The sequence below is a fragment of the Podarcis cretensis genome (genome assembly GCF_951804945.1).
Source record: "Podarcis cretensis genome assembly, chromosome: 9".
Lineage (NCBI taxonomy): Eukaryota > Metazoa > Chordata > Lepidosauria > Squamata > Lacertidae > Podarcis > Podarcis cretensis.
The window spans coordinates 56,619,020-56,635,994 of record NC_137178.1 but is presented as its reverse complement, the minus strand read 5'-3'; the positions used below and the strand labels follow the sequence as shown (position 1 = coordinate 56,635,994).

At 41.0% G+C, this 16,975-nt stretch overlaps 1 protein-coding gene across 1 annotated transcript in view; it reads left to right on the top strand.

The window, feature by feature from the left end:
• Positions 1 to 16,645, top strand: part of PPAT (phosphoribosyl pyrophosphate amidotransferase) — a 46,674-nt gene extending 30,029 nt beyond the window's left edge. Inside the window, exons 2-11 of the mRNA XM_079989758.1 lie at positions 2,850 to 2,916; positions 3,621 to 3,827; positions 5,824 to 5,936; positions 6,272 to 6,417; positions 7,757 to 7,829; positions 9,954 to 10,105; positions 11,772 to 11,899; positions 12,457 to 12,678; positions 13,097 to 13,217; positions 13,557 to 16,645. Coding sequence (XP_079845884.1) covers positions 2,850 to 2,916; positions 3,621 to 3,827; positions 5,824 to 5,936; positions 6,272 to 6,417; positions 7,757 to 7,829; positions 9,954 to 10,105; positions 11,772 to 11,899; positions 12,457 to 12,678; positions 13,097 to 13,217; positions 13,557 to 13,732 — 1,405 coding nt within the window. The 3' untranslated portion in view covers positions 13,733 to 16,645. The remainder of the gene's footprint in view (positions 1 to 2,849; positions 2,917 to 3,620; positions 3,828 to 5,823; positions 5,937 to 6,271; positions 6,418 to 7,756; positions 7,830 to 9,953; positions 10,106 to 11,771; positions 11,900 to 12,456; positions 12,679 to 13,096; positions 13,218 to 13,556) is intronic.
• The last annotated feature ends 330 nt before the right edge of the window (positions 16,646 to 16,975 follow it).

The window sequence follows — 16,975 nt, the reverse complement described above, 5'->3', positions numbered from 1 at the left end:
CAGACTCCGCTAAGCCAGAAATAGTACCTCGGGTTAAGAACTTTGCTTCAGGATGAGAACAGAAATCGTGCTCCGGTCGCGCAGCAGCAGCAGGAGGCCCCATTAGCTAAAGTGGTGCTTAGGTTAAGAACAGTTTCAGCTTAAGAATGGACCACCAGAACGAATTAAGTACTTAACCCGAGGTACCTCTGTATTGATAATAATTTCATGTGGGTGACATTTATTTGAGTTTACCAACAATGCACAAAAATGAGCAACCAAAAAAATAAGAACAAATTAGTCTCGGAGAAACTATATTAGACTTTTTTATTGTCCAGAAAAGTAGATTTGTCTTTTCCAAATAAAAGCTTTGGTTTTTTCTTAAAAATAACAAAATAAAAAATACATATTGTATTGAATTCAGACTTAGTCACACTTAGAGTTGACCCATTAAAATCCGTGGAACTTAAGCTGATCATGACTAACCTGAGTTTCATGAATTTCCACAGACCTACTCTAGCTATGGTTATGCCTATATCCAGCCCATAAATGTTGGTTGTATATAATTAAAACTACTTTAAACAGCTCTTCATTTTATTTTTATACATTCCTGTCACCGTTGCTCCATGTAGATACAGTATTTTGCAGTAGGTTTGTTTTCTCCCACTTAATTGTCAACATGCACACGTGAGCAATTTAAAAGATGCTTCAATACCTGTAGAGCCAGTTGCATGTTGCAGATACTGATTATAGGTGATATTGCTATGGTATGGTTTGTTGTTTCCAAATCTTCTCATCTGTTCCTGAGAAGGGTACATGTATATTTTATGTTCTTGCAAATGCACAAAGGTTTCTAGGGACACACTTTGGTAATCTCTGATAATCTGGCACCCTGAGCAAGGCCAAAATTTGGCGCCCCAAAATGGATCTTCTCAATTATGAATTGTCTCAATCTTGCTCCCCTTTCGCTTGGCACCCTGTATAGGGGAACAGCTCACTGCCTTAGGATTCCATCCCCCCTTAAGATTCTTTGTGCTTTCGCAAACCTGGCCCTGTGGGTTTGTGATGGGTGAAAGCATTTCCTGTTGGGTTGTACATAAGTCTAGCAAGAGAGTGACCTGCTTCAGGCTATACCTTGAAGAGTGGGGTGATAGATGAAGACAGGAATTGTTGCCTAAATGGCTTTCTTGCAATATTTAACATGGTGTCCCTACCTGGGATGGGGGGTTTGGACAGTGTTACAGGGAGCAAAACATCTTGAGTCACCACTGGTAATGAAGGGGATGCCTTGTTGTCAGACAGTGAAAAAGCCAATGAATGCAGGTAACAACAACAACAACAACTATTATTATTATTATTATTATTATTATTATTATTATTATTATTTATTACTTATACCCTGCCCATCTGGCCGGGCCTCCCCAGCCACTCCGGGCAGCTTCCAACAGGATATTAAAAACACAACAAAACACCAAACATTAAAAACTTCCCTAAACAGGGCTGCCTTCAGATGTCTTCTAAAAGTAAGGTACAGGTAGTTGTTTGTTTCCTTGACATCTGGTCTGAGGGCATTCCACAGGGCGGGTGCCACTCCCAAGAAGGCCCTCTGCTTGGTTCCCACAATCCTTTTGTGGAAGCTAGGTGCTTTCAATGTTTGGTGGATTTGGCAACCTTTATGGCCTCTGTAAATGACCAACTGACTGAGCTACAACAGGGGTGGGGAAAATCGAGTCCCGATATTGGCTGGGCTCCAGTTTCCACCGGCTGCAGCCAGTGTGACCAGTGGCAAGGGATGATAGGAGCTATAGTCTAGGGTTGCCATATTCCAAACAGTGAAAATCCGACAGAAATTTTACGGATAATCAGCAAAGAATGACATTGCCAACATGGGCTGCCATGTGTACAGATTTTACTGGACATTTTGCAGATTTTCTGCCCAGACACCACTGCCGACTGCAGCATTCCAGATATGTCTGGGAAATTTTCAGACGTATAGTTGTGTGACATCTGGAGGGCCACAGGTTCCCCATTGCTGAGCTACAGTCTGGAGAGAAAATATTTTTATTTTACTTTTTTGAAGAGCCCAAGGGCTGTCTAAAAAGAGGGACCACTGCCTATGGTACGTTCCGCTCTCACATCTGGCAAACAGGTTTGGCAGGGTGTTCCGGTTGTCTCAAAATCCTGCAGAACCTTCCCAGAAGGGAAGACTAGGACTAAAAATGTGGGTACACCTTGGGAAGTAAAACCTTCATAGCCATGGGCATAGCCAAAGGGGGGGCAGCTGTCCCCCCAGCAATAAAAATCAACAAAAATACATAGCTAACTGAGGTTCTGCCCCCCCCAACAAAAGGCCTACCCTGCCTAACAAAACTCCTGGCTACGCCTATGTTCACAGCCCTGCAATTCCTTTTTAGAAATGCCACACTTCTTCATCCTTAGAAAAGCACAATACAGTGCAGTGCAATATAGACAAGAAAGTGTATTGGTGTCTGCAGAAACAAATACAAATTAAAGACAAAACAAAAGCATATTACGTATCCGCTATCACACTGAACTTGTTTGTAAGATTTTGTGTTTCTTTGTGTCTCCACCCCCATATTGTACTTCCTTTCTGGAACCAGAGCCTTGTACCTGGATTTGGTGGTTGATGAGGGAAGGTGAAATTCAGGAGGATGGGGTTTCTCTTCCCGTAGGATTCCCCCCCCCCTTTATGGTTATCTGTTTGCATACAAATATGTTGTCTAGGCATTTTGATACTTCCATATTGTGTATGAATGGTGCTGTTTTTGCTACATAGGAATCCACACTTGGGTAATGTGAATATATAAATGCCATTTTGGTACCATCATCTGCTTTTGCTTTTCTCCTAGAGGCCAAGAGAGTGCTGGGATTGTGACAAGTGATGGCGAGTCAGCCCATTCATTCAAACTACACAAGGTAAACTGGGAAGCTTGTTTACTGTTTATATAGTTAAGAGAAGGTGTGGCTTTCAGAAGTAGAAACTATAAAGTAGGGTAGCCAACTTTCTCAGTTCTACTTTGTCCCTGCCTTAAAAAGCTTCACCTTTTGTCCCTGCCTTAAAAATCTTCCAATCAGCAAGCCCAAGAGGCTCAGTGGCACAGCGCCACCTGTGTCCCAGTATTGTGCTAGATGCACCTCTGTGGAAAGGGAGTTCCACAACTTAGGGGCTGCCATGGAAAATGTGTTTTCCTCGACTGCCACACCCTAAGCTTCTGAGGGTGGTGGAACAACTAAGAGGGTAACCTCCTATGATCTTAGCATCCCAGAGGTTCTGTAGGAAAGGGGGTGGTCTTTCAGACATTTGGGGCCTGAATCTTTTTAGGGCTTTAAACAAGAACATGAGCACCTCGAATTGGGCCAGGGAAAGAACCGGCAATCCATGCAGCTGTTTTCAAACAGGGCTTATACGAAATGTGAAGGGAAACTCAGCCAGCAATCCGGCTGCTGCATTTTGTGCCAGTTTTAAGTTTTCGAGTCATCTTCAATCTGGAAGTTTGGGGACAGGAACTTGTTTGTGTTTGCGTGCACATGTAGATTAATTTTAGCTTTCTAAAATATTCTGGGCAGTATTGGAAACTGCTTTTAAGAGCATGTAATCATTTCCCATTCTTGTTTTACAGGGGATGGGTCTGGTTAATCATGTGTTCAGCGAAGACAGTCTGAAGAAGCTGTACATTTCAAATCTTGGAATTGGCCACACAAGATACTCTACCTCCGGAGTCTCTGTCTTGGATAACTGTCAACCATTTGTTGTGGAAACTCTGCATGGGAAGATTGCTGTAGCTCACAATGGGGAGCTGACAAATGCTGCACGACTGAGAAGAAAGGTACAAATTTCCCAACCTGTAGTTCTTGTGGTCTACAGCTCTCAAGGCCATTGATTTAAAAAGATGGGCAGGGCCGGCCCACTCATGAGGCAAGGTGAGGTGACTGCCTCAGTGGGCAGGATCCACAGGGCAGCAGATTCCGATGTAGATCTTTATTCCCCCCTTGTTCCTGATGTAGATCTTCACTCACCCCTTCTTCCCTAGCTGGGATGGGGGGGCACCAAAAGGTCTTGGGAAGCCCTGAAGATGGGACATGTAGTCCCACAACATCTGGAGGGCACCAGGTTGGAGGAGGCTGGCCCAGGATTCTAAGCATGAAGAAGCAGAACATAATAGTAAATTTGCATTTATAAGTGGCACATAACCAGGTGTTTGTTATATTTGACAGTAGGAAAATAGTCAAAATCATTAGTATGATAAGCATAAATGTGAACAACTGTTTTCGTGATATTGAGATCATTCACAGATCCCAGGGCAAGTGCCACAAAGCCACATTGCTAATTTTGAACACCCATCTTTCCCCTTCTGCAATGTACCAGATCCTTAGTTGTCTTTTATTTGCACCTCAGTTGATTTCTTATCCTCTTGTAGTTCATCCACTACCATATGCACAATTTGTGGTATATAAGCATAATAGTTTACAGCAGTGTTTTGAGAGGTACTTTCCCCCCCTTCCACGACTTGCTCATGATTACGAAGGAATAATAATAATAATAATAATTTTTATTTATACCCTGCCCTCCCCAGCCAAGGCCGGGCTCAGAGCGGCTTACAAGCAATAATAAAAACAAATTGAATGATTACAACTTAAAAACAAAATTAAAATACAGCATTAAAATATTGAAACATTAAAATATTAAAATGTAGCCTCATCGCAGGAGGAGAAGGAAAAGAAAAAAGAAAGAGAGGGAGGGAGGGAATCAAATTGGCTCCAAGCCAAAGGCCAGGTGGAACAACTCTGTTTTACAGGCCCTGCGGAAAGAAATCAGATCCTGCAGGGCCCTGGTCTCATGAGGCAGAGCGTTCCACCAGACCGGAGCCAGAGTTGAAAAGGCCCTGGCTCTGGTTGAAGCCAATCTAACTTCCTTAGGGCCTGGGACCACTAGGGTGTTGCTATTTACGGACCTTGAGGCTCTCCGTGGGGTATACCAGGAGAGGCGGTCCCGTAGGTACGAGGGTCCTAGGCCGTGAAGGGCTTTAAAGGTCAAAAGCAGCACCTTAAATCTGACCCTGTACTCTACCGGGAGCCAGTGCAGCTTGAAAAGCACTGGGTGAATATGCTCCCATGACCCAAGGACTGGCTTATTTTTCACTACTGAATACGGAATGAAACAGGGTTATGATTTTATACCATTTTATATTCCAAGGGTTCTTTACAGCATTCACAGTTTAAATCCTGGAAATACGAAGAGGAAGCTGGGATACCAAAGTGACATGCAAAAATAAATGTACACCTACCGCCCATCATCTCTTTCTCTTATCTATATTATATCCCAAATTTAGTTAAAGTACCCATCTCACTGAAGAGCTGATCCCTACACTTAATTTAGTAGCTCAGTCTTCCTTCCCTTGCCAAAGATGCAAACAGCTCCTTCTGCCATGATTCCTCCTCTGAATGTATAGGATTGCTCTATTAGGCTCAAACTTTTAAGTAATGACAACTTCCTGCAAAAAAATCATAGTGCTCAGAAGAATCCTGTTGTCAGATGTGTGGTTCTCCCTCTCTGACATTTTCTTTCCCAGAACTACTATTCCTAGTATTACCTCAGAAGAAGGAATAACAGTTTAACCAGTTCAAATGTGTGGTGTAGATGTCTTCTTTGTGCCCTTCCCCTTTGGATACCACTTCTTTTGATTTTAGAGAGCAGAAATTGGCCTGCATCACTTCTGTTTTCTAGACCATTGGTATAGTTATGCATGTACTCATGCGTGTTTCTTCTACAGATGAGAGTTGCATATACTTGATTAATGCTGCATTTTGTCCTTTGTTTAATAGCTAATGCGCCATGGAGTGGGACTGTCTACCAGTTCTGACAGCGAATTGATCACTCAGCTGCTGGCATTCACACCCCCTTTGGAGAATGATGACACCCCAGATTGGGTAGCAAGGTAAAGCAATTGGTTTGGAGGGAAATAAGTGAAATAAGCAGCACTAAGCCAAAGAAGTACAGTGGTATCACTGGTTACGAACTTAATTCGTTCCGGAGGTCCATTCTTAACCTGAAACGGTTCTTAACCTGAGGTACCACTTTAGCTAATGGGGCCTCCCGCTGCCGCCGCACCGCCAGCGCGCGATTTCTTTTCTCATATTGGGGCAAAGTTCTTAACCAGAGGTACTACTTCCGGGTTAGCGGAGTCTGTAACCCAAAGTGTTTGTAACCCGAGGTGTTTGTAACCCGAGGTGTTTGTAACCACTGTATATTAAAAGAGCTCTCATGTTCCAGGATAAAAAATCTGATGAATGAAACACCCACTTCATACTCGCTTCTGATGATGCATAAAGATATTATCTACGCTGTTCGTGATCCCTATGGGAACCGTCCACTCTGTATTGGCCGCCTTGTTCCAGTAGGTGATATTAGTGGAAAAGGTAAGACTTCATATTGTGTTTTAATTTGTTGGGAGCCGCCCAGAGTGGCTGGGGTAATTTTGGGGTGGTGATGGTGGTTGTTTAAATCTCTAAGCTTCACTGAGTTCCTGTTAGGGGAAAAGGTGGGGTATAAATAAATATATCACTATCATCATATTTGATATGTTATATGTGAGCTATGCTTTGAGTTAACTGCATCACTGTTCATTTTGAAACACTTACCACTTGTACTCTTTATGCTTTTAATGTTCAACTACATATATAAACATTGGATTTAGTGGAAGAACAGTAATCCTACATGAAAAGAGGAAACACAAAGTGGAAAAAATACATAACTCAGGAGAAAATAGGGTTCTAGTTATAATGAATGCAGTCTTAAGTAACAGTGATAAAAGACTAATACAAGTTGCTATTATATCAAATTACTAGGGTTGCCATATTTCAAAAAGTAAATGGTAGAATAGAGGAAATAATTTTATTTCTTCTGCTTAAGTTTTTGGCTCAGTTCGCTTGTGATTGCATCATGAATTTTTATATAGTATACACTTGAAATAAAATATTAAATTCTGGGTAATAATGTTATTCATCCATAACACCTGAGATATTAGGAACATATAGGCAACCAATAAATACAACAAGAATGTGTGTCTAGTTTCATAGGTACTTCTTCAGAAACACTGTAAAGATTAATTCTAAGCAGCTCAGTCTAGACTGAATTTTTGGGACATCTTTTGGTAGTTAGATCAGCCATTAACTTGTGTTATTATGTTGGAGCAATGTCACACTTTACATAGCAGTTGTGTTTGCTGCGGTTACATCCTGTGTTGCAGGATGCAACACATGAAAAATGTGAAGGAAATATTAATTCCTAAACAGACAGTTGACATGTGCTGATTGTCATGCTTTCACAGACAGGCCCACTGCCTATTTATGGCTGCATTTCTGCCCTTCACAATATATATATGTGCTGTAGCAAACACCAGTACAGTTTACAACAAACAGAATTACTGTTGAATGCATGACTTGAGTTTCACGGTCATATCACTGGTGGTTGGCCATCAGTCAGATAAGATGTTTTACAAGCAATGCCACCACTGGAGTAATACTTTCAGATGCTACATTGATAAATTATCCACAGTATTCTATTTGACCGTTGTCATTTGAGAAAGGTAATGAGCATTTGCAACAGATTTTTAAAGACCTAGTAACAGAGTTAAGTTGGTACACTGTTCTACTGTTGTTACTTTCTTCTGCAACTCTCTATTACTTTTCCTTTGACAAAAAATCAATTAGAATGTTTTTTTAAATGCTGTTATTACTGTTTTAAACTCTGTTACAGGGAAAACCAATGCCGAAACTGAAGGATGGGTAGTTTCTTCAGAATCGTGTAGCTTTTTATCTATCGGAGCAGAGTAAGTTCGTTTGTTATGTATAACTCAGTTGGTAGAGCATGAGACTCTTAATCTCAGAGTCGGGGGTTGGACTAGATGACCCTCATGGTCCCTTCCAACTCTACAGTTCTGTGATTCTGTGTTTCCTTACACATGAAGTCAAACCAGATTATTTCTGCTATTTTGTACTATAGCAACTTGAAGAAAATATATTGTTGGTCTGAAAATTAAACTTCCATTGAAGTCAATGACCCATTGCTTTGAAGGGAGCTGAATTGTACACCATCCATAATTAGAAGACAGAACACTGACAAGTGATCTTTGACAACCAACTATTAGCCAGTTAATTATTTACTTTTCGTTTTCATGCTTTTGTATAAGTAAGTTGCATTAAAGAAAGCACTCATCATATTTTTGTGTTCAGAGAGCCATGGAATCTCTCTCTCTCTTGCTCCCCAGACTTCTAAGGGTAGCAACAAAATGTGTCTTTAGAATTTGGGGAGAGAAAATGACAAAAAAATCTTTTGTTAATGACGTGCAGAATAATGACCGGCAGTTTGTGAGAAAAGGTAAAGGCCATTTAGATTTCACTAGGTATCTTTTCCATTTGGGGAGAAACTGCACATTACAGGAAACATGGGATTGCTGGTAAACACTGCATTCCTGACTTGAATTCTTCCCTTGATCCTTTATAATAAGTAACAACACTTCCAAAATGACTTCTCAAGTTGCATGTTTCTCTGCCTCCACTAGCCTACAGGTGGAATGGATGCAGAAAAATGCACGGCACCATGACATAACACACAATAAGTGACACATTACAACAGTGGGAATAGGAAAAGGGGGAAACCAATATTTCACAAAAGAAGCCTGTGGATACCTGGAATTTCCCTGTTAAGGCACCTGTTTGTTGCCAGATTTTAGAAAATGGCAGACATGTTTAATTCCATTATGAACTATTAGTCTAATAGGAACTGACAATATACTTGACAAGTCTGCCATCAGGCAAGCATGAAGGTGGCAGCTATAAATAGATTATCAAAGAAGATAAAAACTGATTTAATAATGCCACTATTTTCCAAAGACATTTTGACACCTTCAGTCAGTTCACATATGACACTAAACATAAGTCGTGTTGCATAACTGAGCCTTGCTGTCGCCAGCTCCCTCCTTCTCTCTCATGTCAGCTGAATTTAGTTATTTCCTGGTTTTTAACAAGCTTTACAACCAGACACCCAACTGTGGGTTGCATTTATCTTCCAAATCAGTTTCACATTGTGATCTGCAAACCTGGTTGGACGGCAGCAAGAAAACCCTCATAGGTTAGTGGTTGGCTGCAACACAAAGTAAGGGAGAGCAGGGATCACACTGTGTGCATTCAAACAACATCAAACAATGATTTGGCACTGCATGTGACCCAAACCAATGCCTTTCAGTTTGCTTGTGTATTAGTCAACTTTTAATATTCAACTTTTGCTTGGTTAACAAAACTATTTTGTGAAACTCAGGAATTTTTTTTTACTCTGTGAGATCAACATTTGGAGTATTATGATGGTTTATTTCTCTAAATCACAGTAAATGTTAGTTATAGTTACATATCGCTACAATCTGGAGTAATTAAAATTAAAAAATTTCACCAACAAAGCTGACTTTGGTGTTCTGTATACATTTTTCAGATTGATCACATTTGTTCTAGTTTTCCTAGTCAATATCTCCTAGATAAGGAGATACTGAAGGATACTAAAGGCCTGCCTCTAACCTCTAGAAATCTCATAAAGTGTAATCTTATGCACATATACTCCAGAGTAAGCCCAATTAAGCTCAAATGGACAGTGTCAATCATTTTCCTGCAACTGAGATTTCAGGTAGTACTGCTTGAAAACATTATCTTCACAGCTACAAAAGGACAAAATGAGATTTCCCAAAATCTTGGTTCTAGATCACATTCTGAACTTATTTAATATGTCTGCGAAATTGTTGAACGCACAATATTATTGTGATTTTGTTAGCCTCCAAGGAATGCACATGCCTCCAGGCTTTTCCAACCCAAAGGCACAGTGTCTATAATAACTAATGCTCTTACAATTGCAATGTTTTTAAAGATCAGTTTTATGAAGATTTACAATATCTAACTTTATTTTCCAGGTATTACCGTGAGGTAATGCCTGGAGAGATTGTGAAGATATCCAGATATGATGTCCAGACATTGGATGTTGTGCCAAGACCTGCCGGAGATCCATCAGCATTCTGCATTTTTGAATATGTGTATTTTGCGAGGCCTGACAGCATCTTTGAAGGCAAGCTATGGAATTTGGTTTATCAGTCTTTCTTTTAGATTGATAAAAATTATACCCACGTATTTGAATCAAGATCCACAAAAGCTTTGGACAATTTTTTTCAGCAATTGAGGGTACATTAGCAAAGTCTCACAAGATTGATTTTATGGCTATGTTTAATTGTATTGTGAAATCCAGTAAGGTCTTCAGCATCTATAGGGAGCAGAGTAAGGTTACTTGAAGAGCTGAGAGCTTTCCATACAGATTCTATACAGGGACAGCAAAATAATCTTCATGATTTTCTGCTAGCTCAACTCGTAATAACACAGGTTTTTTTTCAGTGTAGTACCAGAAGCTGTACTGTGGTACTTTGTGGGTGGGTAGCTGGGTTGAAAATGATTTTTTGGACCAATGGCCTGGTTGCCCATTTGCACGATACATTTTTTAAAAAGATAAAACAGAGGAGACTATTTGGTTAGATTGCAGAGCATCATAATGAGTGCAGTGTATTACCCTTTGCAATATATATGGTCACACACATCTTCCTACTTTTTATTTGAATGTTGCTTTATTTGTATTATTTAAAAAATCATTTCAGTAAAAGGAAAGAAATAGTCCTTGTTAACAGAGCAAATGCTGAAGAGATTGGGTAACAGCTGTGAGCCAGCAGTAAATCAAGGTGGGCCTTGGGTAAAGGTAAAGGGACCCCTGACCATTAGGTCCAGTCGTGACTGACTCTGGGGTTGCGGCGCTCATCTCGCTTTATTGGCTGAGGAAGCCGGCGTACAGTTTCCGGGTTATGTGGCCAGCATGACTAAGCTGCTTCTGGCAAACCAGAGCAGCACACGGAAACGCCGTTTACCTTCCCGCCGGAGCGGTACCTATTTATCTACTTGCACTTTGAGGTGCTTTCGAACTGCTAGGTTGGCCAGGAGCAGGGACCGAGCAACGGGAGCTCACTCCGTCGCGGGGATTTGAACCACCGACCTGATCGGCAAGTCCCTGGCTCTGTGGTTTAACCCACAGCGCCACCTGCGTCCCTAAGTCAGAGTTAACTATTAGCAAAAACAGGATCTGCGCAGGAGTGTCAGGCCTATTGAGCACAGCAACGGGTCTGGCCTCCATGAAGCAGTTGTTGAGACAGAAAGTCACTGCCTCCCCACAGCTGCCAAAGTCTCAAAGGTTTTTCCCAAGCAATCTGAGACTGCGCCGCATTAAGCTAGCTTCTCCTCTGCCCTCTTTGTGCCTCTCCTGGTTCTGGGAGACCGGGGGGAGGGGAGCCTGTCACAGCAGGAGGGGGAGACACCCATGCCTCTTCACTAGCCAGACTCATCTCTGTCTTTTGGCCTCCCTCCTCTTCTGCCTCAGCTTCTGCCTCTGATTCTGGTTTTCCCTCTGCCACAGACTCCCCCTCCGCCAAGCCCTGTTACTTCTCCAGCTTCTGATACTTCCTCCCAGTCTTCTCCCTCTGACCACTCATTATCACCCCACTACCCCTTCCTGGGCTCTGAGCCTTCTTCCCTGCTGGCTCCTCTTATCATTCCTCTCCATCCAACCAGTCCATGACACTGGGTTTAAACCTTTACTCTTGCCTTGGATTTTTAAAAGCAGCAGGGAAAAAAATCAGTTGAAGATGCTGGAATCAAACCTGTACAGAACTAATTCAATTTTTTCTCATTCTCCACAGGTCAAATGGTCTATTCTGTACGGAGGAGATGCGGCCAACAGCTTGCGATTGAAGCCCCGGTGGAAGCTGATTTGGTTAGCACAGTCCCAGAATCTGCAACACCAGCAGCCCTTGGATATGCTCAAAAGGTAATGTGCCTGATTCTTCCCTTTAATCTGAAATCTCATATTTTTGTTGTAGGAATACGTGTTTTTTTTTATTAAAAATTTTAATTGACATAATACCAACTTGTACACCAAACATTTTAACGCAGATGTTTATCTTGTAGCACTAAAAGTTTAAATCTTGCCTTCCTGAGTGCAGTTCAAGCTAGCTTACAAGAAAAAGATAATACATCAAACTAATGAATTACTTTTAAAAACAACAACACAGCATTAACATAGACTATAAATACACATGCAAATAAAATTCAACAGTCAGAGAAAAATATTACTGCACCCCCTCACCGCCAACCCTGTGTGAATTACTAGCTTTTTACCATTTTCCAAAGAAATTCCCCAGACACCAGTGAAGTTCACGTTTTCTCCAAGAGATCGCATAAGTTTCTTTGGCTGTTGTAGCTGAACTGTTCCCACTTAGTCAACTCTTTTGTGTGTAGAAAAGAAAAGGAATGTTGATGGAGAATTGATCTTAGCCACTTCACTTTCTATGGTACTTTGACTTTTACATTCTCTCTTTTTTCTAGTGTGGACTACCATACATTGAAGTACTATGCAAAAACAGATATGTAGGAAGAACTTTTATTCAGCCAAACATGAGGCTAAGGCAGCTCGGAGTGGCCAAAAAATTTGGAGTCCTGTCAGACAACTTCAGAGGGAAGCGTGTTGTCCTTATTGACGATTCTATTGTTCGAGGCAACACCATTTCACCCATAATTAAACTACTGAGGGAATCCGGTGCTAAAGAGGTAAGAAAGTATTGCTGTCGGTTTTTGAGGAAGGCCTGACTGAGGGACAAGACTGGTGCAGTTTCAGCTTTATAATAGTCTCTCAAGTGTCTTGATTGAGGTGCAGGTAGTACTCTGCTCTTCTCCTAAGAGCAAAGCCAAATTCATTGGCTCTGTTGCTAACCAATCAGACCTCACTCCTCCTTGTAGTGACTTTGAATTTTGCTGGTGCTGCCTGTTGGAATTGTGGGTGGTGAAGTGGGTATTGTTTTTGTTGGTTATTAAGATATGCATTTTGTGTTTTTATATTGTTAATCACCATGTGATCTTCGGATGAAGGGCAGTATAGAAATTACATAAATAATGGTAATAATACGAATGAATGGCATAATTGAAACAGTGTCAATATCATAATAGCATTCCACCCCTTCCTCCCTAGGTGCACGTTCGTGTAGCTTCGCCTCCAATAAGATTTCCTTGTTACATGGGAATAAACATTCCAACAAAAGAAGAACTCATTGCCAATAAGCCCGAATTTCATGACCTAGCCAACTACATAGGTAAAACATTATATTTTCTATCATTGTCAACAGCTTGGGTGGTGACTACCCTCTGGCAGAAGCGAATCTACCTGTGAAACAGGGAGAGAGACAATTGTCAGCTATGCCTCACCCTTTCTAAAGCTGCAGTAGGGATTGGAAGATCCTCTGGAGCAGATTTAGGGAGGGTATAGGGTGCTTCAGAAAGATCACCAAAAATTGCCTCCTTTCCTATTCTGCTGACAGATTTCCATCCGCTAGAGGACCTCACTATTGGGTACCACCTTCTTCATCTTTAGGGTATGCACAATGGTGCAGCATTTTTTAAAAAATATTTTTTGTCTTTTTTTCTCCTCCTAGGAGCTGACAGTGTTGTTTATCTTTCGGTAGAAGGATTGGTATCATCTGTGCAAGAAAGCATCAAGGCGAAACAAGATAATGAAAACAACCTTAAATCCAACAAGTTTCGGGCAGGGAAAATTGGCCATTGCATAGCATGCCTTGTTGGAAAATACCCTGTAGAGCTAGAATGGTGAATTTCCAGAATACAGTTACCACTGAATTAAAGTTGGAACTGACAAGATGTATCACACCCAAAGGTGTGCCGTAAATTGCTACCAAGGAAGTTATCAAACCACTCATTTTAGTTAAATCTTTATTTGGGATAGTGAGGACTGTTCAAGAACTTGAAATAAAATGCAAAAATTATGCAGTATGATAAACATTAGAGCTGTAACTTGGGGTGGCAAAGTTTCTTGATTTCTTAGCTGGCCTAATCCTGCCAAGAAACTTGATCTCTTCTCAGGCTTTTATTCACAGCCTTGGTTTATTACAAATGACATTCTGAAAGAAACTGCGAGCCATTAAGTCATTTCAATTTTTTGAACAGGATTCAACCAGGGCGGGCGGGGGGGGGGGGGAATGTGAAATTTGGTTTTATATACAGTGGTACCTCTGGTTGTGAACGGGATCCGTTCCGGAGGCCCGTTCGCAACATGAGCGCGTCTGCACATGCGGCAAAACCCAGAAGTAACCCTTTCTGGGTCGCAGCCTGAGAACATGCAACCTGAAGCAAACGTAACATGAGGTATGACTGTACATGACAAATTCTGAATTCATAGAATTCTGAATTCCATGCTTCCCTAGAAATTTTTATCTAGCTGTTTGAGTTCTGTTTAAGAATGAAGTAAGTGCCTGTATTTTTGCTTATGTAACTAAATTCATGTGTAATAACTTGCTTCCAAAGAGACTGAATATTATTTTTATACAATATGTTGCTGAGACTGGGAGACTCAGGGAAGTACTAAACCAAAATTCTCTAATACCTTGAGCCTTAATGAATTCAAACCTGAATATATATATACTGTCTTATTGTGATTTCATTGTGTGTCAAAGGGATTTGACAGGGGAAATTAGGCTGATAACCATCCTGAGAGCTATGATTTATTTTGCTAATTTTCCTCACTATGTTTTCGTTGTGAATACTTAACTGTAATCTGAGTGAATGTTTTTACTGAATGTAAGCCTTCAAAGAAGACTCAAAACATTGAAAAATTATCATGTGGACTTATTTTGGTAGAGTATTTTAATGTATGGTAGTGTTATATATATATAACTCTTTAATGTATATATATTACTGCTTTGTTCAGTGGGGTGTTTTTTTTTTAATGTTGTGCTTTTGTGAATGAAATCTAAATAATTCTTTGGTGGTTGTAAAATGGTGACCCTAGATATCTGAGTTGAATTAGAATTGCAGCTAATTCTAACCCAATTCAAAAATCACTGCTCATGCATTGAATTGACACATGCGCAGACCTGCTCCTGGTGTCACCTAGCCCATGGCTCCTCAGAGTGAACATGCATGTCTGTTTGGAAATCTTCATATAGCATGAAGCCTTTGTACATTCACACAGAAGTCTGTGCATGCAGCCTTGCCTTAACACATGAAGCCTTGACTTTTCAAGACGCTTAAGAATTGCCATGAATGCAGAGCTTTGAGCTTAGCATACTGTTGCAATGTGGCCTGTGCTGTGCCAAAAAGTGACCTCTTTCCCCCCCCCCCTTTTTTTTGAGAGCAGTCTCAACGTCCTGCAGGGACATGGTTTATTCAAATAGAGCAGCCTTCCTAACCAGTTGCTCAGCAGAACGGATAGTCTGAAAAGGCTGCCAGGAGGCACATTAGAAGAAAGTTTATATACACAGCACACAAAGACTCATAAAATGCCACAACACTCTTCCACTTGAATCAAGAAAGGTCACAGGTCATGGGACGCCTGGCTTAATGCGGATATCGACTCCTCTGAAATTACCTTGGGGTGTCCCAGAGTGCCCAGGTCATTTGGGTCTCATATGTCTCACTTTGACATCATGCCCATGGCAACCAGGACTTCCATGGGACTGCTGAAAGTGACTTCTTTTTACCATTCTCCCATCGAGTAATGAGTAAAGAAACTGCATTCAAAAACTGGCAAAGAGGGGAGCTTTTTCACATCTGGAAGGGCAGGCAACCCAGTAACCTTTCTTCAGCACTTTGCTTTTCCTGGTTGCCTGCCCTTCCTGATGTGAAAAAGCCCCGAGGCTTACCTTATGGCAAAAACCCTACACCTCACCTTTCAGAATTACAAAAATTAGCTCCCCTCTTTGCCAGTTTTCGAATGCAGTTTTTGAATTACTCGATGGGAGAACGGTAAAAAAAAGCTCACTTTTTTGCACTGCACCACCAGATTTGACCCTCCTTACTTTCCCTGTCAACTTCCTTTTTTAAATCAATGCCTGCATTTCTGAGAAGTTTCCTCTTTTGAAGTCAAATGTGGCTGTACCAGACCTGCTGGGCAAATGTCCACTTATATATATGTTGAATTTGACAGCACTGTGGCCACTGACTCCTGTAACGACACATCTCACACCAGGTCCAGGACTCCACTTACGATGCAACCAAGGGTTGCTTCCCCTCTGGTCAGTTTCAAGACAACTTGGTTCTAGGGCTAAGTCACTTAGGGTGTTTAATATTACTTTCTCATGACAGCAATCTGCATTTATTTCTCTAGAGCAAACACACAAACATGTTAATAGAGAACCAATGGGCAACAGCATATTTTACGAATATTGTTCCAAACAAATGGAGCGAAGATATAAAGGATTGAAGTACCTATGTTAGGAAGATGACTTTATACCAGGTGGCTTTATTTGTCCATCTTGTAGAATCCAAGCATATCAGCCAAGAGACTTTTCACACTACCTCCTACTGAGCCCTTTTTTAAAAGGGAAAATGCCAGGGATTAAGTCAAGCACCTTTCTTCCTGCAGAAACACGTGTTCTATCACAGAAGTATGCCGCCTTCTTTGTAAGGTTATATCTCTACTGTATTAAAGGGCTATTCCTAAAGGTTAAGGGTCTTGCTTGCTCACTTATTGCCCTTGAGAAAATAAAGGCTAGTTGTTCCCATTTTACAGATGAGAAGTTGAGGTTTACTCAAGGCTGCCATGATTTTCCCTAATAAACCTACGGCCGGGCTGCAATCTACCTAAATGTTAACAGTACTCCTGAAGTTATGACATATTAGTTTTAAACCTAAATAATCCCTGATAGTTTCAGGGATCATCTCTTCCTCTTCCCTGCCTTTGCCAGATTTCTTCTGTTTGGTTGAAAAGTATTTCAAATTGTATCATTTCTGTTTTGTAACAAGGAAAAATACTGTAGTAACTTGTGGAACATTAACACATACTTCCCTCACCATTGTTTCATCATGTCCAGAAAATTATACACCTCCAAATTTTATG